This window comes from Palaemon carinicauda, chromosome 3, assembly GCF_036898095.1.
Source record: "Palaemon carinicauda isolate YSFRI2023 chromosome 3, ASM3689809v2, whole genome shotgun sequence".
In the NCBI taxonomy this organism is placed as follows: Eukaryota; Metazoa; Arthropoda; class Malacostraca; order Decapoda; family Palaemonidae; genus Palaemon; species Palaemon carinicauda.
Genome location: NC_090727.1, coordinates 118,571,607 through 118,594,103, shown reverse-complemented (window position 1 = coordinate 118,594,103; position 22,497 = coordinate 118,571,607). Strand labels below are relative to the sequence as shown.

The 22,497-nt window shown below is 35.7% G+C and overlaps 2 protein-coding genes and 1 long non-coding RNA gene across 3 annotated transcripts in view; 2 read left to right on the top strand and 1 right to left on the bottom strand.

Annotated features, from left to right (window-relative positions):
* The first annotated feature begins 3,620 nt into the window (after positions 1 to 3,620).
* LOC137637817 (uncharacterized) lies at positions 3,621 to 7,518 on the top strand. The gene is made up of 2 exons (XM_068369928.1): positions 3,621 to 4,322; positions 5,716 to 7,518. The coding sequence occupies exons 1-2, from the start codon at positions 4,041 to 4,043 to the stop codon at positions 7,222 to 7,224; spliced, it is 1,791 nt and encodes a 596-aa protein (XP_068226029.1). The 5' UTR covers positions 3,621 to 4,040; the 3' UTR covers positions 7,225 to 7,518.
* Positions 7,519 to 9,365: 1,847 nt separating this feature from the next.
* LOC137637816 (uncharacterized) lies at positions 9,366 to 11,465 on the top strand. Its single transcript, XM_068369927.1, has 2 exons — positions 9,366 to 9,696; positions 10,294 to 11,465. Exons 1-2 carry the CDS (start codon positions 9,415 to 9,417, stop codon positions 11,389 to 11,391), a joined length of 1,380 nt encoding a protein of 459 aa, XP_068226028.1. The 5' UTR covers positions 9,366 to 9,414; the 3' UTR covers positions 11,392 to 11,465.
* Positions 11,466 to 20,856: 9,391 nt separating this feature from the next.
* Positions 20,857 to 22,497, bottom strand: part of LOC137638428 (uncharacterized) — a 270,192-nt gene continuing 268,551 nt past the window's right edge. Inside the window, exon 2 of the long non-coding RNA XR_011044139.1 lies at positions 20,857 to 21,653. This is a non-coding gene — a long non-coding RNA (uncharacterized lncRNA). The remainder of the gene's footprint in view (positions 21,654 to 22,497) is intronic.

Below are 22,497 nucleotides of genomic sequence, written 5' to 3'. Positions count from 1 at the left end.
AGAAATATGCAGCAGAGTTGCTCAACCTGTCGCGCTGCCCAGCAAGGTCTCGCGCGAGCTTAATCCGGTAGAGATCAAGTTGTGAATTTTTTGGTCTGTTCAAAACTGTGGCGACCTTCTGATGCGACTTTTGTCAGCTGCGAAACTTTGCAGCGGAGTCGTAGGCGTATCGTACCTCACTACTTGGCAACGGTTCCTTTGCAACAATTGCAGGTATGTACGACGAAATCGATGTAGGATCTAGCGAGTATATGGAGCCTGCGATCTGACGATATAGCATCCCGACCACGTGACGTTTCCCGCTCGCTTAAAGGCAGGGATAAAGATATGTCCTGCCATAATTCGTAAGTCGTCCAACTTTGGTTACTATGAATGAAATCGATAAAGAAAACGATCGTGAAAAAATATCAATTAATATCAATGACTTAAATAGAAAATAAAGAATATGACTGGATAAAAAGATGTTAAATTGTCACTGAATGAAATCAATGAAGAAAACAAACGTGAGCAATTAAATCTTCAATCAGTATCAATGACTTAAATAGAAATTAAAGAATATGGACAAATAAAAAATGTTAAATGATCATTACGAATGAAATAAATACAGAAACTTCCCTTCATATACCTCCTTGCCAATCTTTGTGCACTCATTGCCAAGTCGAGTGGCAATCTAGAGGTAATCGAGTGGTAATTAGGCGGTATTCTTAAGCCCTCACAATAAATCTCACGGGAATCCGCAATAGTCCCGGTATTTTGCACGGTTAACCGCATGCTGAACGCAGTAGGCGGCGACTCCGGTTCAACTCGCCCAAGTCCAAGAATGTCCTGTCATATCTTTAATTATTGACAATTTTATTTATTGACGTCCTTCACCTGTAAATCCCTATGTACTATTACCCTGTAGAAGTTTATATTTAAATTCATGAAAGCACTAAGTACTGAAATATTTCATTATATATATATATATATATATATATATATATATATATATATATATATATATATATATATCTATATATATATATATATATATATATATATATATATATATATATATATATATATATATATAGGCCACTGCAAGGCAAAAGCCCTCAGACTTGATCTTCCACTGGTTTCTGTTTATAGTCTTTCTATGGCAGTCTATAACCGAATATTTCCTTAGTTCATCAATCCGTCGTCTTCTCTTCCTCCCCTGCTCCTTTCAAAATCTCTAGGGAAGGTGTTAATCTTAACGTCCATCCATGATCTGCTATTCGCATTATGTGTTCCGTATATGTTTCTCATGTTAGAATATTTTCTACTGTAGTTTGTTCTCGTATTCACGCTGCTCTTTTTCTGTCTCTTAGTGCTATTCCCTCATCATTCTTTCCAAAGTTCTTTGACTTGTAACTAGGCTTTAGTAAGGCTTCAAGTTTCTGATGTATAATTTAATACTGGTAGGACAATCTCATTAAATACTTTTCTTATTAGAGAGAGTGGCATTTTACGTTTCATAATGTCATTTTGTTTACCAAACTCTCTCCATCCCATTTACATCTTTCTTTTAATTTTGGTCTCACGCCCTTCGGAAATACTGTCTGTCATAAGTACGTATATTCATCAACAATCTCTAGGGGTTCGTCCATAACTCTTTGTTTGTTGTCTCTGCAGTTACTTTTACTCATATTCATTTTCAGCCCTACATTCATGCTTTCTCTGTCCGTATATATATATAAATATATATATATATATATATAAATATATATACATACATTTATATACATACATATATATATATAAATAAATTATATATATATATATATATTCATAACACACATATATATATATTTACATATACATACATATATATATATACATACAAATATATACATATATAAATATACATACATATATATACACACATATATACATACACACATATATATACATATATATACATATGTATATATATATGAGTACATCTGTGTATGTATATATATATATATATATATATATATATATACAGTATATATATATATATATATATATATATATATATATATATATATATATATATATATATATACAGTATATATATATACATATATATATATAAATATATATTTGTGTGTAAGCGAGAGAGAGAGAGAGAGAGAGAGAGAGAGAGAGAGAGAGAGAGAGAGAGAGAGAGAGAGAGAGAGAGAGAGAGAGATAATATGATATTCTGATTACTCTATTGGAAACGACCCTACCTGGTAATGTGTTAACTGGAACATCACAATCCTGAGCAAGGGATGGTTGAGAGAACTTGCACCTCTACTGCTGAATCATCATGAGCTACCTTTAAACCTGTTATCATGGAACATGCGTCGATAACAAATAATCTCTATTGAATCCGAGATAACTGTCTTCAAATGCTCAAAGTCAAAACGTTTTCGAAGGCTAAAATCGTTTACTCCACACATCCCTCGAGACATTCGTTTTCAGTTAGTTTTTTCTTCTAGTGAGGAAGACAAAACACGATAAAAGCCGAACAAAATCTTTCACATAATTACTAAGTTAATATATTCTAAATAGTCAACATATTTTACATACTTTTATCATACTTGACCTGTTCACGAAATTTTCCTTTATCATACTTTTGAAGAGGCAAAGCGACCTGAAATATTATTATTCCAGATTATTTCTTATATTATTTTTATTTTGGTAACAGAATTTTATCTGGTTACGCTTTGTAAGAGATAGCAGATGGGAATTTGAAGACTTATATAACATTACACACACACACACACACACACACATATATATATATATATATATATATATACATATATATATATATTAGTCCACATAAGGAAAGTCAAAAGATATTGCGTATAAAGTAGAAATGTTCTATATACACACAACATCTTTTAATTTTCCTTATGTGCAACACCATATAATAAGTTATCTTCGTTCTAGGGAAGATTGTATCTGTAATAAATAGTTATATATATATATATATATATATATATATATATATATATATATATATATATATATATATATATATATATATATATATATATATATATATATGTGTGTGTGTGTGTGTGTGTGTGTGTGTGTGTGTGTGTGTGAATATATATCATTATTTCGAGAATTTTTACTAATAACTACTTTAGACTGGAGTGCCTATCCATTAACGTTTACAGTAGCTAATTGGGCATAAAATCTAACAGTCCTCTCTCAAATATGGGAAACGCCACCATTGGACACAGGAAGCACACTAACCCTCGCGCGTGCCCTCCAGTACTCACCCCAGTCACCAGTGCTGCCAGATATGGGAAATTATCCCTAGATTTTGGGATTTTGGTTGTCTAATGGGGATATTCTGTACAAATTTCTATGAAGAAGAAACAAAAATGAGTAAATCGTTATATTGTTGCAATTAGTTTACTTGCACTATATGAAGTATGTTGAGTAATTTCTATATAAGTAAAGCTTACATGATCAGAAGGAAATATATTTGTGGAAATTGGGATTTTTGGGTTGTTTAGGGGATTTTGTATCGTGAATTTTTGGGGATTTTTACAATAACCCATCTGGCAACACAGCCTCCCCACACAACATCACTAAGTCTATTGATATTCGTATAGGGGAAATCTACAATACTTGATCCCAACGGAACTTGGTCTACTGCTGAACGCAAAGGAGGTTTCGTCAGCCGCCAGGCGATACGTTTGCTGAAATTCTGCGGAAACGTTGGCACGGGAGAAGTCGTCCCGCCTGACCCAAACCGATCATGTCGCTCACCAGTCAAAATCTTGTTTATCGGCTCTCTAGTATATAATGCATCTTCATCGGTCCTTCTGTATCACACAAAGTTATCACTTGCACGTGGAAGTACCGTTCTCGCTTAGAACAGTTCAGTGTAAGCGTTGCTTCAAATGCGAAATTACTCTACGGTATATTTTGGGCTAATTATTTCCTTAGCGTGCAAAAACCGATTTGCTATTCTATAAGCCAAAGACGCTGCTCTACTTGTACACGACCAAGTAAAAGTGAACGAAAGCACAATGCTGTCCCCTACTCGCCAATATCAGCATCGCCAATTGGAAAAAGGAGAAGAAGAGCGCTTCAGTAAACAGCAATCACTGGGAAGCGAGATGCAGCAACTGCAAAATGACCTTCAAAACATTTATTCAGGATTCTCCCCAGAGGACGTCCGGGACGAATTCGAGAGGACCACACACCTCCCCATAGATCTAATAGCGGACAGTTTGTGGAGGGAGGAAGGGAAACCACAAGCAGAAACACAGCAGTTACAAACCATGCTCTCTAGAGACAACGAAATCATTGTAAGGATATGCTGATCGTTATTTTCACTTTCTCTCTCTCTCTCTCTCTCTCTCTCTCTCTCTCTCTCTCTCTCTCTCTCTCTCTCTCTCTCTCTCTCTCTCTCTCTCAAGAAAGATTTCCATACTCATGAAATGAATTGAAGAAATGAGCTCTTATCTTACTTTACTTGTCCTGATTTCTCGCACCATTTTATGCAAAACTATAAGAAATACCCATAAGGACATCCCATACCCTTACCTCTGATGGTTGTCTGATGCGCCCTCTCCAATATCTTCTATCAAAACCATTCTCTTCCCCCAAACCTCTTCTCTCCATATCATCCTTCATAATATCTCGCCATCTAATTCTCTACCTCCCTCTCGTTCTCCCCTTAGCAGGTTCCTCCCAAACCCTAATCACCCCTTCCCCACCATTCAAAACACTTTCAATCTCTCTTTACAATAATCCATCTTCTACACTCTATGCCTTTGTATTGATTTAACCATACGCAGTGCCAATGAGGCATTTTATATTTACTGTCAAATATCTCACATAAATGGGTCATTCAAAAATTATTAATAATTTTGACAGCATTGGATTTAGGGTAGTAAAAGCAATTATTGCATACATCCATTAACTACATAAATATGTACACAATTATACATACATTATATATATATATATATATATATATATATATATATACATACATACATACATATGTATATGTATACATATGTATATGTATATATATATATATGTATATATACATACATACATATATATATATATATATATATATATATATATATGTATATATATATACATATATATATATACATATACATATGTATGTATGTATGTATATATATATATATATATATATATATATATCTGAAAATTTCCGTTAAAAGTATTAAAAAAGTTTTTAACGTGTGTAATTTAACATTTTTCTTTTCCCATTTGAAAAGCTGACACCTTACCCTTTAAAGTATAAGTTTTCCGTGATGGTTTTATTATAGAAATATTCCTAAAAACACACACACACACACAAATGATCAGTCCTGCTACTTGTTAACAATAAAATTTAAAACTTTTTAGAACACATTGAAATTCACTATTGATCAGGAGAGTCCTCGGACGCGTTTTAGTAAAGAATAGACAAATAACAATGAAAATTAAAAATTATTATGCATTTTTTCCAATTTACCTACATTGAATACCTCATGGAAACTTGGTTGTACAACATCCTCAAACAACATTAATTCTTTAGTTATTCCTCACAAACAAATGTATAATAATAGTTAGTAAAGTACAGTTTGTTTTAAGGTACACTTGATAAGAAGTGTTCATTAATAATCTAGTCCAGACAAAATAAAGACTTTATATCCCTTTTCTCCATCGTGTTTTCAGAACTGGGACATGGAGACCATAACTGCAGCACTTCAGGCACAAGAGTATCAGAACTTCCAGACACAAGATTCACGCGAAATCCTATTACAAGACTCTCAAGACGATTATCCACAAGAACCAATGGAATCTTTCCTGCAAGAAACACAGACACCCCTCGCCCAAGACTCTCAGCTGCCGCATCCAACCCAGTATGTTATGGAAGACGCTTATAATCTGCAGTCCGGGTCCACCCAATGGCTTTGCGAGGGAGGACCCAGTCACCAGTATAACATTCCATGGAAATTCGATCACCCGAAAAACACTAGTTCCACTGAATACCACACGACCCCTGCTCAAGATCCCCCACCGCATAATGCAAATGCTTATGCAGTTAGCGAGGCTCCGATATTTGATACACAATATGCAGAAAACTGTGTCCTAGCACTTGAGATTCCTCATTCAGCAGATGATACTCTGACGAACCAAATGCCTTACGCACAAAATGATACTTCCAATCAAAATAGCGTTTATTCTGCGGACAGTGTCCTGGCATCGGAGATGCCTTATGAAATAGTAGGTGATGTGGTATCAGGAATGAATTATTCTGAGAACTATGCTCCTATTCCCGAGACAACTTATACTTCAAATGGCACCTTGACACTTGACACGCCGCATTCACCTAATGGTTCTCTATTCTATGGAATCCCCCAGGCAGCGAATAATGCCATCTCCTCTGATAGCACAGAAAATGAAACCGAAATCACTTTGGAAAATTCTCAACACTCACTCCCTACAAGTATAATCCAACATGATAAACATGGCTCAGATTTTAGTAACAACCAAAAACCGAAATATTTCAGGGCAAAAACGTCAAGTGGCTGCTTGATACTAAAGGCAGTGCCTTTCCAAGTTGACTCTTCAGCATCCCCACAGAACACGGATCTCCTGAATGACACGCCAAGTAATGATGGAGCATTTCCAAGTAATGAAGTCCATTTACTGAAAAAGTATATACGCTTCGAGGGAAGATCACTTGACCTTTCTTTGGGAGATTCTTCAAATGTGCAGAAAAGCCAAGACGCCGCCCAGTCTTTCCAAACGACACTCCCCCTTCAGCAAAACACCCAAGGCTTTAACGAAGCTCTTCAAGGGGCAAACCTACCTCAACAGAAATCTCAGGACTTGAGCAAATCTCTACAAAGGACACGTCTCCCTCATCAACATCGAAAACCTCGTGTCTATCTCCCTTCTAGTGAGGCAAAGAAACAGTACCAGAGAGAATTGGCTAAGGAAAGATCTAAAGATTACGCCAAGAAACAGGAAGAAAGCAACAGGATGCTCATGTGTCAAGAACAAAAACAAAAAGCAATAAATACTCAGCTCACAGATCTGTGTCACAATCTCGAATCAATGAGATTGAATTGTCACACTATATATCAACAATACAGAGACAAGATGCCTCCTTCCTCCAGGCAAGAATTGGACAGATTTATGATGTCCGACAACAGATTTGATCAAGTGCCCCATTGAAACTCGAAGCTTTGAGGGTCTCTAATAGTGACCTCAAACACCAAGTAGAATGACCAAACCTACAGTGATTTAGAAATGCCGATATATCGAACACATAAATGCACAAGAAAACGAAGGGAACTTGAAATGTCCTAAGGAAATAATTATTTTCCTTTGGAGTTAGGCGTACTGTCAAAGAGTCCTACTATAGATGCTTTTAATTTTTATTAATAGGAAATATTTATATAAACTGAATAGGATTACCAAAGGTTGTTGAAATCATGTCTATTTTTGTACACAATTATAATAAAGAGTAAAGACCATCTGTAGTTATGTCATAAAAATAACATGCGCGCATACACTATATATATATATATATATATATATATATATATATATATATATATATATATATATATATATATATATATATATATATATGCGAGTTTACGAAACATTACAATAAGTTAAGAAAGCCCTAATTATTCAGACGTGGATTTTTATCTACTGCACGTGGATACTTGATAAAATGACCTAGGGCCAAGATTATAATGTCCACTTCTGATACTCAAAAGGTGTATCCAATTTGAATACTGTACCAAGTACAATGTGAATTATTAGGAAAACGAAATGGAAAAGAAATGGTTGTGGGAGGATCGTTAAAATGTTATCATGACCTACTGTAGATGTCAGGTTATTATACCGTTGCTCTTATTAGTCTTAAGAACATGGAAGAATGGCATGACAGCGAGCTCTGTTGTTCAGGTGAAGGGAAAAAACTATGAGAATAGATGGAAGGTGCTCTATGGAAAAGATACATCATGGTGTCTTTTCAACTGATTTGTACGGAGAGTACAGTCTAAACAAAATATTTGGTAGAACAACACCGCCTGGAATGAGATCTTACTTGGAATTGGTAACATTCTTCGGTTAAAAAGATGAGTGTTACAAACTGAATGATCTAGGAAGAACGAGAGAAGTCATGTAGATTACTGATCAAGTTTACTTACCTGTACGCATCCATAATACAAGCATAGATATGTACATGTATGAGAGAGAGAGAGAGAGAGAGAGAGAGAGAGAGAGAGAGAGAGAGAGAGAGAGAGAGATTATGCGCATTAGTATCAAATAGACATTAAATAACAGGAATAAGAATATGTTACATAATCAGGTCCCTGATGACGAAACTAATGATGATTAATTGATTATAGATTACTTTTCTATCAACCATAAAGAAATTAAACCATTAAACTTGACATCTTGCACAACGTCGAACACCTGTCTTGTAAAGAAAAAAACATCGGTGACTTTGAGTTGTGAAGAATTAATCATGAATCTAACCTTATTAATTGGAATTAAATGACTCCAAGAAAGGAAGGATCCTTAACTGGCTGAACAACAATTACGTCTAAGAAAGCAACAAAAGTTGGAATACCAAGCAACCGAAAAGTAATTCTGAGAGCGTAGAATTATTTCAATAATCTCGTAAAACTTAACTTTGTGGACCCATTTGATTTACTAGTATACACAACACGCACAACATAAGCATAACATTGTGTGATATATATATATATATATATATATATATATATACTGTATATATATACACATATATACTGTATATATATACATATGTATACTGTATATATATATGTATATATATATATATATATATATATATATATATATATATATATATATATATATATATAAATGAGAGAGAGAGAGAGAGAGAGAGAGAGAGAGAGAGAGAGAGAGAGAGAGAGAGAGAGAGAGAGAGAGAGCGTACAGCTAAGATTAGTATGAATGGCCCATTTTACTTCATTCTTACTACATGCAAAAATCAATGAGCTAATATAAGCTACAGCAAAGGTGTAGGCAAGCAATGAAGGGAATTGCCTCACATAAACGTATAAGAAAATATGTCAGCGACGTTCCCGGGGATAAGAAACGTTTTGCGGGGGTAAGAAACTGCCAGGAACATTACCGGTGGTGAACCTGAAAATCTGTCAAGAACATATATAAGTGTTTCTCGTTTAATTCTCTTTCAATGTCAGGATTTGCCAGCGGGAGACTAGAAGCTCAAACAGAAATATCAATTTGCAAACGATAATTTTGTACGTGTTTGACCTAAGTCTATTAAATAGCGTAACAAATTCGAGTACAAATATTTTGGTACGATTGAATGATCCACGTCCGAACACACTAGCCATGGCACAAAAAAACAAATACTCTAGGTCCTTCGAGTATGAAGATACGCAAATGCCCCAACAAAGTTCTTCGGAGGCCTTGGTTGGATTCAACTTGCAAGACTTGGAAAATGACCTACGATCCGAATGTGGGGGAATCTCGCCTCATGATGTCGAAGAGGAGTTGCAGAAAACCACAAACTTTGACTTGGATTTGATGGCAGCCAGCCTCTGGGCAGACGAAGAGAGGGAATCTAGAGGGGAGATACAACAATTTGCACATCCTTCGACGGACAAAGACATGGTAATAACCTCAATTTTTTCTTTCTTGCCATTCTTTTTCCAGTTACTTATTTCCCGTTTTGAGACTTACATTTTAAAACAGGTATATGGTATACTGTAAATGAGAATTTTCGAAAGATAAGTAAAATTCAACAGTAGAAAATAATTTCGAAATCTAATTTACCACAATTGTACAATGAAATGATACACAAACATTTTATCTCGAATAATCTACCATCAGAACACTGCCCAGATATACATCAGTTCATTGTGAAAATTATGCTCACGCTGAATATAAGAAGATCTATCAAAAGTCTCATTATTTGTAAAGTTTTAGACGAGCGTTCCTCATTTACTGGATTGAAGCTATGAATTTATCTTAGGGTGGGAAGAAATTTAGTTTGTCAATCAATAGATAAAAAAATGAGAGAGTGAAGCATATTACTATAAATATTTCTAAACTTACTATAATGATTTAGACACGTAGTCTTCAACAGACGCGTGATGGTAAACTTGAATACTTTCCCAATATTGGTATTTTCAATCAAATCAGCGGGACAAATGCACTATATTGTAAGATTTGCTACGCTACCGAAATTTAATTGTCATTTTATTTCAGAAATGGAATTTGAGCGACAATTCCAAAAGATTAAATCTGTTCAACCAGGACTTTGAAGAATTGCAACTAAATAATCATCAGAAATTTGTGTCACAAGAGTCTAAATATTTCAATAGCATCAAGTCTCACCACTTACAGGAATCACAAGACTTGAATCTGAATCATGGTCCGTATGGAGATCTGCAGAGTCCGGGATCAGCACCATGTACACGGCAATACGAAGGAGGCGAAAGAACCCATCCAAGTCTGCCTTGGTCCTCCTATGATGCATCGACACAAAATTACACGGCCGACTTCAGCTCTTATAATGGCGCATCTTCTTTGTACGTAGAGGCAGATCTCGTCTTGGATGGTTGTGCTACACCGAAGGACAATATAAGCAACATAGGATTTCCCTTTTCAAACAAAAATAATTATGTAAACACGAATGCTTTGCCATGCCCTACAATGAAGTCTTCTAATAGTTCAAGTGCCACATATTTTAGGATGAAAACACCAAAAGGTTACCTACAATTGAAAACAGTGCCTTTCGGCCATGTCTCTTCAACTGTCCAGGACAGAATACCTGCAACCACCTCATCATGCCAAGGCGAATCCTTTCCTGGCAAACATGAAATCCATCTCTTGGCAGAGAGCGTCAGTTTGGAAGGCATTTCAGTAACCCAATCACCTGGTCACATACACCTGGGCCAGGATCAGCATCAATGTGTTTCGCAAGACGCACCCCTAAAGAAACGCCTCCCTGGCCAGCATCGAAAACCTAGAAAGTTCATGTCTCCAGGAGAAGAGAAACAGCAACATAAGAGGAAACTCGCCAGCATTCGATCCAAAGAACAAATCAATGGAGAAAAGGCGAACATCAAACTGCTGGAGGCTACCGAGCAAAGGGAACTGGCAAAAAAGAAAGAGCTCGGTCAATTATGTCAAAGTTTTGAATCGATGAGGATGAACTGCCACGAAGTCTACCATCAATATGGGACGCTGATGCCTCTTTCCTTTCAAAAAGAATTAGATCAATACGCCAGTCAAGCAGTTGACAGACACAGTCGTTCTCCAAAAAGTGACAACATCGAATCCAATAAATTTCCAAAAATATAGCAGAAAACTTGCTATAATTGTAAATTCATTAATGACAAAACAGATATAATTTAAACGTCCAGTAAACTAAATATATTTATCATTGGAAACAATGCAGAATTACCTTGGACTAAAGGCGTTACTTTCTTGACTTTTCTATTTATTTCATTTTACCTCCTGTAAATTCAGTCCATACAGTATTATATAATTATATCTTTAAATAATTATTCCTAAAATTACTTTAAAAAGTGAGTTTCTCATATCCTATCTTTTAAAATATTTCTTTGTAGGGAAACTACAGAAATCTTAGACATAGTGGAAGTATTATTATGGCCAAAACCATAAATCTTTAAATCTTTCAAACATTTACAACGGCGATCACAACAGATTAAATCAATTCTTTATATATATATATATATATATATATATATATATATATATATATATATATATATATATATATATATATAGAGAGAGAGAGAGAGAGAGAGAGAGAGAGAGAGAGAGAGAGAGAGAGAGAGAGAGAGAGAGAGAGAGAGAGATTTTGCAAGATCACAACTGTGTGTTAGGAAATAAAGGACTGTTGTCTAAGTTCATAAGCTTTATTGATGTCTGAATACTGGAATTTCAATGAAAAAAAAAATATATAACGTTTCCCATTTTATTTATGAAAAGAGGAAAGTTCGAATGAAAATTACTAAAAAAAGCCTCTTTCACTATTACTAAACTGAACAATACAATATCAAATAATCGCAACACTTACAATTAACAACTTGACAAATCCATTACTTACTCTAATCATTACAAAATTAATATCCAATAAGTTATACATTTATTTCTATTGTTGTTTGTCAAATAACACAAGGCCTGGTCCTTTCAAAGATTACTTGTAGGCATTATATATCAAGTGAATCGCCTGTCTGTCCAAACCAATTCCAAACATGTTCAAGAAGTGAATGACCTTCCCATAATCACGAATATACGTAATCAACTTTTTCACTTCCCTCACATATTAACCAATCTCGCATAACACACACACACACACACACACACACACACACACACACACATATATATATATATATATATATATATATATATATTTATATATATATATATATTTTGTGTTTGTATACAGTAGATGTTTAATTGAAGAGGGGATGAATGTTCGTAATATGTATCCTACAGTATATGTGGTACGTAAGCACGGTAGATGTAAATATCAACACTTAATTTTCTTTAATTTCAAGCGTATTGTTCGATTCACCATAGCGCACGGACACCGACAGATAGATCCGAATCTTCGTAGCAGGTTACCTTAAAAGAGGCAAAACGTTTCTATATTCGGAAAGTATTCGCGATCGCTGCTTTCGTCTTGAGGGAGGGAGCATCACAGAGTTGAGTTCTGTTCTACTCCAGACCGCAACCGGTAGTTGACCCGTCCTTTCAAAGGCTAGACGAAGATGGCACTTGCACCAAGCCTTCAACCGGCATTCGTAATCGACCCAAAACTATCGCAGATGCGGTATGCCACAGAAATCGATTGCACAGTCAGTTATAAAAACGAATTTGTATCAATTCAAACACCTTTATTCGGCGATTCGTGCAAACTTACTCAATTTCTATAGTAGAAATATTTTTCTCCCGTGCATTGGAAGTAAAACTTTGTCCTAGCCATATGAAAGCCATTTGAAGATGGAAGCAACTGACACCTTTTCCCCATCGAAATACGAATGGTTGTAATCCTAACGTCATACCGACCTCCAGGATTGTTCTGATCCATCGAGGACCTGATCCGGGGTGATCCTGGGAAATATCCATAGGGGTACCTTGAGTGTCCTTGACAGTTCTTCACAGTACGGGAAGGTCCGTGAATGTCCTGGATGTCACCCCCGGATGTTTTTACATGTCAAAAACATCCGGGGTGAACCTTGAAGTACGGGGCATTTAAGCGATTCAAGGGCAAATAAATAAATAATTAAATGATAATGAATATAGAAATTGTAAATATTGGGTATTTTTCCAAAATTGTGTTTGCAAGTTTCCATATAATAAGAAAAATGATGAAAGAAATGCCAACAAAAAGAAATGAAATAAATACATTACAAAGAACAAAATAAAATTGAAAGTAGTATTATACATGTAGAAAGTAAATGATGAATAAAGGAATAGTACCAAATAAAATAAAAAAGGTAATATATTACAGTAACTGACAAATGAAGATTATGCAACCGGCATAAACACGCACACATACAATTAATAAATAAACTTTACCATAGATACAAACATACAAACCAAAACGGTATTCGTCTGCTTCTTATATCATTTGGTATGTTTTGTATCTTGTATTTTCTTAGCTTACAATAGCTAGCATTATATACCTAGCAATATTAATCAGTTTTATTTACCGATAGGCATTAATTTTCATTAATATTGTGTTTCTTGTTTGAATATTTGTTATGAAATTTATTGTTTGTCATTTTGTTTAATTCATCTTGGACCTATGTTTCAGTGTTAATACATATTAGCATAACCTCTCCATGTTTTTTTCTCTCTCTCTCTCTCTCTCTCTCTCTCTCTCTCTCTCTCTCTCTCTCTCTCTCTCTCTCTCTCTCTCTCATATATATATATATATATATATATATATATATATATATATATATATATATGGTTCCCGGGGATGAGCACCCAAAATATATTATACGATTATGTTGATGGTTCCCGGGCTGGGCACCAAAATATATTATATGATGTGGCATTCTAGTCTGGGCACTAACAAAATATATTATACTACGACTCATGACTGGGAACCGAACATATTATATCATATATAGTACGACTGGCAAGTTAATCAACCTCTCGAATTCCAAACTACCTTGTTTTAATGTAAAAATATTAAAACTGTTACACTTTAAAACATTAATACATGAATTCTGAGACTGTTAAATAACTCCCAGATACCAATATATAAAACACTCAATATCCAAAGGTCTCTTAAGTACACTCAAAACCAAAATGGGTAATTACACTTGAGTATCATTAAAATGTATTTAAAACTCACGATGGTTCTTAACAGGAATACGAGCAGAATCTGGTCTTAAATAATGATGCCTGGAATAAAACACTACAAAAATAAATATGTTCTATATAAATCACATTTTGAAAGAATTTACATGAAATAATTCACTGGAAAAATTAAGACTGAACTAAAGTTGGAATAAGACAAAAATGTTACGATCTGAAATTATATAAAAACTTGTCTTGAACTATTATATCTGTATAAGCCTTAGTCTAAGAAAAGAAATAATACAATGAAAATTATACAAAACCTCGAAATAAATCAGAAAAATACCATGTTCAAGTTTGACACTTAACAAATAATATATAGCCTGATCACGTAACAAAATGTGTCTACCCTACAGGGCCGTTTACAAAATCGTTATACAATACCAACACTCACCCTAATATAATGAATTCACAATCCCCTTTTAGTCTTGAGTACCTTTTTGACACGTGATTTGCTTTGGGGCACAGAGTCACTTAGGAGAGGACACACTAACGTAATGAACACTTTCAAAAAACCATACACTGGGTTACCGGCGGGAATGAGAGAGGGAGAGGAGAAGGAGGCTATTTTCAGGCTGCAATCCTCAATCTCGATCTCTATCTCTATCTGTCTCTATGGATAACCAAACCTTGGTCACCTTTTATATCAAATCTAAATGCTTCCAAAACCTTCCATGATCAAAGTCTGGTAGCATGGGGTGGTGCCCAAGTGTCGAAGTTTCCAACTAGATAAAAATGCCAAGAGGCGAATCAGGGGGGTTTCAGGCAACTCTCATATACACATCGACGCCCCCCCGGCACGACCATCTTGCAAGCTCCGCCCACCTTTTGTCCCAGAAATAAAAAAAAATAAAAGATAACATCCTATAGCCAGGATTTCACAAAGTTTTGAAAGCTCGTGGTAAAGAATCTTCCAAACCCCATGTTACAGAACATTCCCTCTCTCAAACATGATGCAATACCTCATAAAATACAAAAGAACATTACCTAGCCCCTTGTTCCTATCTCCCACAAATCCTACAACACTTTCAAATAGACTACGTAAGACTTCGCGGCAAACATACATGAAATGAAAAAGTTAATTCTTAAAAGAATATGTAAATTCCCATATATTAACTGGAATAAATAAGTACAATGAAATTCACGACGAAAGTCTTACGTAATTTACATAAAATACTTATATCTACATGAGAGGAGCTCATTTTACGGACTGGGTATCATCTCTTCAATGCACAAATGAAAACAATGTATGAAATAAAAATCAAATTATCAATAAACAACGATATTTACTCTACACTAGACTAGCTTCCTAAGATATCTCCCCCCAAAAAAGATTATTTATTTCGGGTCTGAATCCATCCATTCAGCCCGAGATGAATAATCTGCAAGCACGTTATCTTTACCTGATATATGTTTTACATCAATACAATACGTTTGCAAACATAATGACCACCTAGTTAACCTTTGATTATTATTTTTCAACTTATTCACAAAATTTTGAAGGATTGTGATTGGAATATACTATAATCTCTTCATTTTGTGGTAGACATATATAAATTAAAAACCTGTTCATTGCTGCTATCAGCGCCAGCAGTTCTGTTTCAACTGTCGAGTCGAATGGTTGCTTCTTCTTCAGCTTCGATGAAATAAGGCACGCAGGATGAAGAATTCCATCCTTACCTTCTTGCAAAAAGAACAGCTCCAATCCTGTTATCTGACGTATCCACTTGGATAAGAAATTTCTCAGTGAAATCCAGTGCTTGAAGTATCGGTTTTGAAGTTGATATGATCTTCCTTTGATTTTTCCTTTCTCCTGATATCTCATTAACGTAGGTCCCGTCACTGCTCTCCTCCATAATCCGGAATAGTTCTGGGAACTCATTGGCGAGAGGGAATTTTCTTTCCGATACGTTGAACACCACCTATCGTCCTACCGTAACCTGTCTGTTCGTACTTTTTATGTCAAACCCTTTCTTCGCTCATCCTTGCCTCATTTTCCCGTTTTCTAGGGAAAATTTCCTCAACTCGCCGATTCCTTTCCACAAATCCTTGACATTTCCTTCGTCTGTTTCCTCTCGATCCTTCCCTTTTCTTGCCAACTTTTTCTGTGGTCCTTTGCTGAAGGGTCCTGTCACCTGTTTGTTCGTACTCTTCCTACCAAACCTTTTCTTATCTCACTGATCTTTTTCCCAAAATTTTGACATTCTCCTTCCGTTTTCTCTCGATCCTTCCATTTTCCTGCTATCATTTTCTTCAGTCCTTTCCTCAAGAGTTCCCCTCGTACTTCCATCGCATGTAAGGGAGCTTCCTTGATGCACTCGGGCTTTTCAGCCATTTGACATACGTGACATGCACAGCAAAACTGGCTCACATCCTTATGCATGCCAGGCCAGAAGAAGTGTTTCACTATCTTCTCCGTCATCTTCCTTATCCCCACATGTCCTGTCTTGTGCACTACCGCGATCACCTGTCTTCTCAACGGTGTGGGAATTAATATTTGCCGATATATCCCCCATTCGGTATTCCCAGGGATATCGGCGGGTCTCTGCTTCCTCATAAGAAACCCATTCTTAAGATAATAACAGGTTGGAGACTGCTGTGCCTCCTCGTCCCCCACACGGTACAATAATAATTCTGTTACCGTTGCATCCTTCCGTTGCAATCTTATCAGCCTTTTCCTACTCACTTGTCCTACTTCTAACATTGAATTTTCTATTCCTTCCAAGTCCATTTCTTCTTTGTCCACTTGTCTGCTCATCTGTCGATTCTTTTTGCTCAAGCTTACTCTTTGAGTTCTCTTCTTGCGGATCATCAAGGGAATCCTCTTCTTCGAAAAACAAATACTGCAAGTTCATTGCTCCTTCAATTTCTTTTTCTTCTTTGTCCTCATGTCCGCTCATCTGTCGTTTCTCTTCTTCAGAAAACAAATCCTTTAAGTTCATTGCTCCTTCGATTTTTTTTTCTTCTTCGTCTACTTCTCCGCCCGTCTGTCGTTCCTCTTCGCTCAGGCTTAATCTTGAGTTCTCTTCTTGCGTATCATCAAGCGAAACCTTTTCTTCAGAAAACAAATCCTCTAAATTCATTTCTTCCAGGTCCATTTTTTCTTTGTCCTCTTGTCCACTCGTCTGTCGTTCCTCTTCGCTTGGGCTTACTCTTGAGTTCTCTTCTTGAGTATTATCACAGGAATCCTCTTCTTCGGGAAATAAATCCTCCAAATTCCTTTCTTCCAGGTCCATTGTTGCTTGGTCCTCTTATCCACTCGTCTGTTGTTGCTCTTCACTCGGGCTTACTCGGGACTTCTCTCGCGTACTTTCAAGGGAATCCTCTTCTTCGGAAATCAAATCTTCTAAGTTCATCGCTCCTTTGATTTCTTCTTTTTCTTCGGCAGCCACTTCCTTCTTCATACTCCTAATCATAACACCACTAGGAAACAGATGGGTGGTTCTTCTCGAGTCCAGTTGTAGGACTATTCTTCAAAGGTTTTTCCATTACAATGGGACAAGGCACGAACGGCGTTTCACCACCACCATTACCCAGCAGGTCGTCTACTCCTTTGAAAGCCATTGAATCCTTTACCGCAAAGTCAAATTTACCTGTCACCAACTCTCATGGCAGTTTTAAACGGCAAATAGGGGTGACCTCACATCCTATTCCCTTCAAAATAATTCAGTCCCCTGTGAGAGGCTGTTCCACCATAGGATGTGCTCCCCGTACAACCCCACTATGGTTACAACCTGTGTCGCGTAATATCCTGACCAGGGTTTGCTCACTTCTGTCTATTACTGCTAACATACCTTCATAAATATATGGTTTAAAGGCATCCATGCTGTCTGAGTTTGTCCTGTTCGTCGTGTAAACGGTGGCTGGTTCATTTTCCTCTCTGTCCTTTCCCTATACTACTTAGTCTTCGCATTCTGTGAAGTCGAATTATCTTTAATCACTTGGGCGACTGCTTTCCCTCGAATTTCGTGCTTCTTCTTTCTCTTCCGCCATCATCTTCAATTTGATCAAATTTTCCTCTGCTGCAATTCGTCGAATCTCAACCTCAACATCCCTATCTGCTTTCATGCCTTCAGTTTGAGGATCAACCGGTCTTTGCTTCGGAAAAAATTCTTCCTCTGCTTCCTCCAACAGTTCACGAGCTGCCATAATATTCTCTTCCGAAAACTTTCGCGAGTTTATCAACGCTTCTAAGGCTAGAAACCTAATATGGGCCTTTATCATCACACTCGTAGCATGGCCACCATATGCCATCAAGATAGAGAGCCACTGAGCTTTAGTTACACTAGTTTCTAACAATTCCTGAACACTTGGGTTATTTAAAAACTCTTGAATATTAAACTGTGCCATCTTGTAATTTTACAATAATTAACGTTAGCTTTCGATAAAACCTGGGACATGGTACTACGGTAGCTTTATATTACAATCGTGGCCGGAATGAGCCTGTCATAACCCACTACGATCATCAAACATGAATTGATAATTGAGATCAAGATTACCAGGATTTGAATATTCGAGGAGGTAAATTGCAAGTTAAGAACAAAATAAGGGAAAAGGGTACTTACAGAATATCAAAATCAGGGGAAAAGGAAAGATCTGGGCCCGTCAGGTGTCACGAAAGTTGGGAAAGAAATATCTTGAGTAAGAATGCAGATTATTTCAAGTATCTTTTAAACACAGAAAAAGAAAGAAGTGATGATGGGGAGAGTGGACTTATCGGCCATGATTAACAAATCTATAGAAATTAAGAGAACTTTAAAAGTAAAATGACTAAGCATCTGCCCATCAGAGATGTAAATAGAAATGTTGAAGGTGTTTGATAAATAGGGGAAAGTATGACTTCTGGATTTATTAAAGGCAATATGTGAAGAAGCACTACCAATATGATAGGGAAGAAAGTCTTAATTGATAGACTGATTACAAGTTTTCTGGCATCCTAAGAAAGTCTTTAAGATAAATTTGTTTAAACAGAAGGGAGCACAATTGATTATTGTAATTATACAGTAATAGTAGTAGCGGAATATTTCTTATGGTCTTACAGAAAGCATTAGATAGAACACCAAAATATGTCGTTTTGGTATTAAAAGACGAGGAAGTATCCGGAAAGTGGGTTGATTTCGTATAAATACTGCACAAAACAACAAGGACAGCAACAACAACGAGCTGCATTGACAAACGTATGACTACTCTGTCTCTCCCCGTCCATCGGATAGGAGGAGAAGAATAGTTATACCCTGGTGAGAGCGGATACACCGAGAGGTACACCCGGAAACTACATCTCCCACATATTGCTGATATTGCCGTGTTGTAGTTTGAAAAGGGATGACTCTGTGTGTGCACGCGTATGTGCGTGTGAATTCATATCTATCTTAGTATTTAGCCGTCATTTTTGACGGGTCGCGTATATTAGTATAGCATATTTCGTTATGATTGAAACATGGATGCTTGAAAGGCTTTAAAAGTTTAAAAGCCACTCATGAACGACAGAGGCAAGGGACAGAACAATGTCTTAAGAGCCCGAACACATATAAGGGTATTATGATCAGCACCTTTCTAACCAAGGAGGCCAGGCAATGGCTGCTGATGACTCAGCAGGCAAAGCTGTATGCTTCTCAAAACCCACGTGTAACAAGTCAAATACTAAGCATTAACTTTACCATGCAGACAAAACATACAGATAATTCTTTTCCGGATGTTTGAAATTTCCTTTCAGAAATAATATTAAAATGTGACACCTCATTGACAAATCGCGATTTATTAATAAAAAAAAAATTAATACATTTATTTATGCTCTTGAGAGAGAGAGAGAGAGAGAGAGAGAGAGAGAGAGAGAGAGAGAGAGAGAGAGAGAGAGAGAGAGAGAGAGAGAGAGCTCATAATCTAGAATAATCTGAATAATTAAGCCTTTTCTAAATTCTTTTTTACAAACGTACTTAAATAAATATTTCACTTACATATTTCACAAGTAAATGTTCTCAAACAAGCAACTAGTACCAACAATGATGCCAGAATTTCCTGCTTGTGAACAAATATGAACGTCCGAAAAATTCTGATTATAGAGAAATTACTTGCTTTTTCTTTGACCAGTAATACTTCTCCTTTTGATTATTGCAAAGATTTAAGGGATTATCAACTATAAAAAAAAAAAAACTATAATATTCAAGAAACTGAACCAATTGATTGATTTAAAGTTTTCAGGCATCTTGACACCTAAGGTCATTGACGCCGATGTCATTTATTTTATATAAAAATTAATAGAATATTCCATTAAAACCATTAAAGTTAAATGTCATTGTAGAAATTACATAGTTTTCAAAAGACCTGCTACTGAAATTAATCCAAAAATGCCACTTGCATAGAACACATCATGTCCAAGAATCTTGGCAAGGATGAACTTGCCATCCTCACCTCGAGCCTCAAACAGATGTCTATTTCTGAAGTTATAAAAATTAGGGCCAAAGTTGGAATGGTAGATCAGATGGCCAATACCTGGCCAAGAGAGGACTTTTTCTCGAGACCTTTAAAACTAATCATCATAACAAAATTGGAGTGAATTGAAAAAAAAAAAAAATTGACGTCAAGTTCTAACCGTGGGTTTGTTTCTCAAGCGCTGATTCTATCGCAGTTACACAAAACAATGCCTTAATGATAGTGACACGTTACAAAAAAACACCATAAAAAAGTAACTTGCATTGCGAATAATTGTTCTGCAGACAAATCAGCCGGCAGCCCTTCTGGGAATCTTACAGAAATTAGGAATTTTTTTTAATCAATATAGTATTTGTATAATGTTTCTCGGTATCCAGAAATCAACCGCGCTTAATTCAATTGTTACTCAAAAGGAATGAATAGGTCACTGACCCACAGTAGCACAAAATCCCAATTAATACATAGGTAAGTCTATAAACAAGGCATAGGAGAAAGGAAAAAAATACTTAACAATGCCCCTCTGTTCGCTTCACTACCATAAAAACCACTCTTTACTGTCAATAAAATCCAATCCGAAATATATTGCTTTCAAAACAAAACAAACTGGTAAATAAGCGAGCTCTTGCTAGCCCGGTAATTTGGACTAGGTCCAAAGTGTTGCATCCCTGTCTAGGACGAGTTCTTGTTCATTTTCTTGGTGTCTGGCAAACGTCACACACACACAACTTTTGTTTATATTATTGTACTTACCCCGTGTTGCCTAACTATCTGTTGCAGGACACAGCTTTCTGAAAGAAGAAAAATCATCTAAATATGGCGTTTCTGGTATCACAACAGGAGGAAATTAAGATTAATAAAACAAATATATCAGGATATACCCTCTTTATGGAAGTAAAAGTTTAATACTAATAAAAAACATCGATTTTATCGCTTTAATGAATTTTCTTCATTTACTCGTTCATGTTTGCTCAGATTGTTTAACAAAATAATGTTAAGAATGTACATGCAAACATGAATGAATACTTTCATACAAAACGAGTTATAAAAGACAAATTCAATTAATATCTATTCCTTAAATCAACATAGATGTCAGTCTGAATACATAAATACAGGATATTCAGAGGTATAAACAGACTCAGGCTACTTGACAACAATTTACGGTATATCAAGAATATTTCCTATGTTTTATAATCAATTACACTTGCCCAGGTCCACTAAAGAGTAAAACACATCTAGCATTCCTTGCACTTAGCACAATATTAACAAGGATCAAATTTACACGATAACTAAAACGAAAAGTTCGGCTGAACCGATTTACTACTAAGCCTCATATGACTTTAGTGTAGGATTTACATGTCGTTTTACTAATAATAATTTGTTTGGATCTTGTAGTTATAAGCATTTTACACAAACATGAAGTAATCGTAATATATATATATATATATATATATATATATATATATATATATATATATATATATATATATACCTCAATCTAGCCATCCATCACTACAGCCACAACAGCACGTAAATGGAACATCATGCTAGCATGAGAAACAGTTAATTAGTCTTACAGATGAAGTATGGTAGTTCTACTTTTCATTGCAAATTATTAATTTTTATTAATTTCTG

Bases quoted from the DNA above. Each gene is read 5' to 3' on its own strand.
- LOC137637817 (XM_068369928.1), top strand. From the start codon at position 4,041: ATGCTGTCCCCTACTCGCCAATATCAGCATCGCCAATTGGAAAAAGGA. The intron at 4,323-5,715 runs GTAAGGATATGC...TCGTGTTTTCAG, and splicing joins CTAGAGACAACGAAATCATT to AACTGGGACATGGAGACCAT.
- LOC137637816 (XM_068369927.1), top strand. From the start codon at position 9,415: ATGGCACAAAAAAACAAATACTCTAGGTCCTTCGAGTATGAAGATACG. The intron at 9,697-10,293 runs GTAATAACCTCA...ATTTTATTTCAG, and splicing joins CTTCGACGGACAAAGACATG to AAATGGAATTTGAGCGACAA.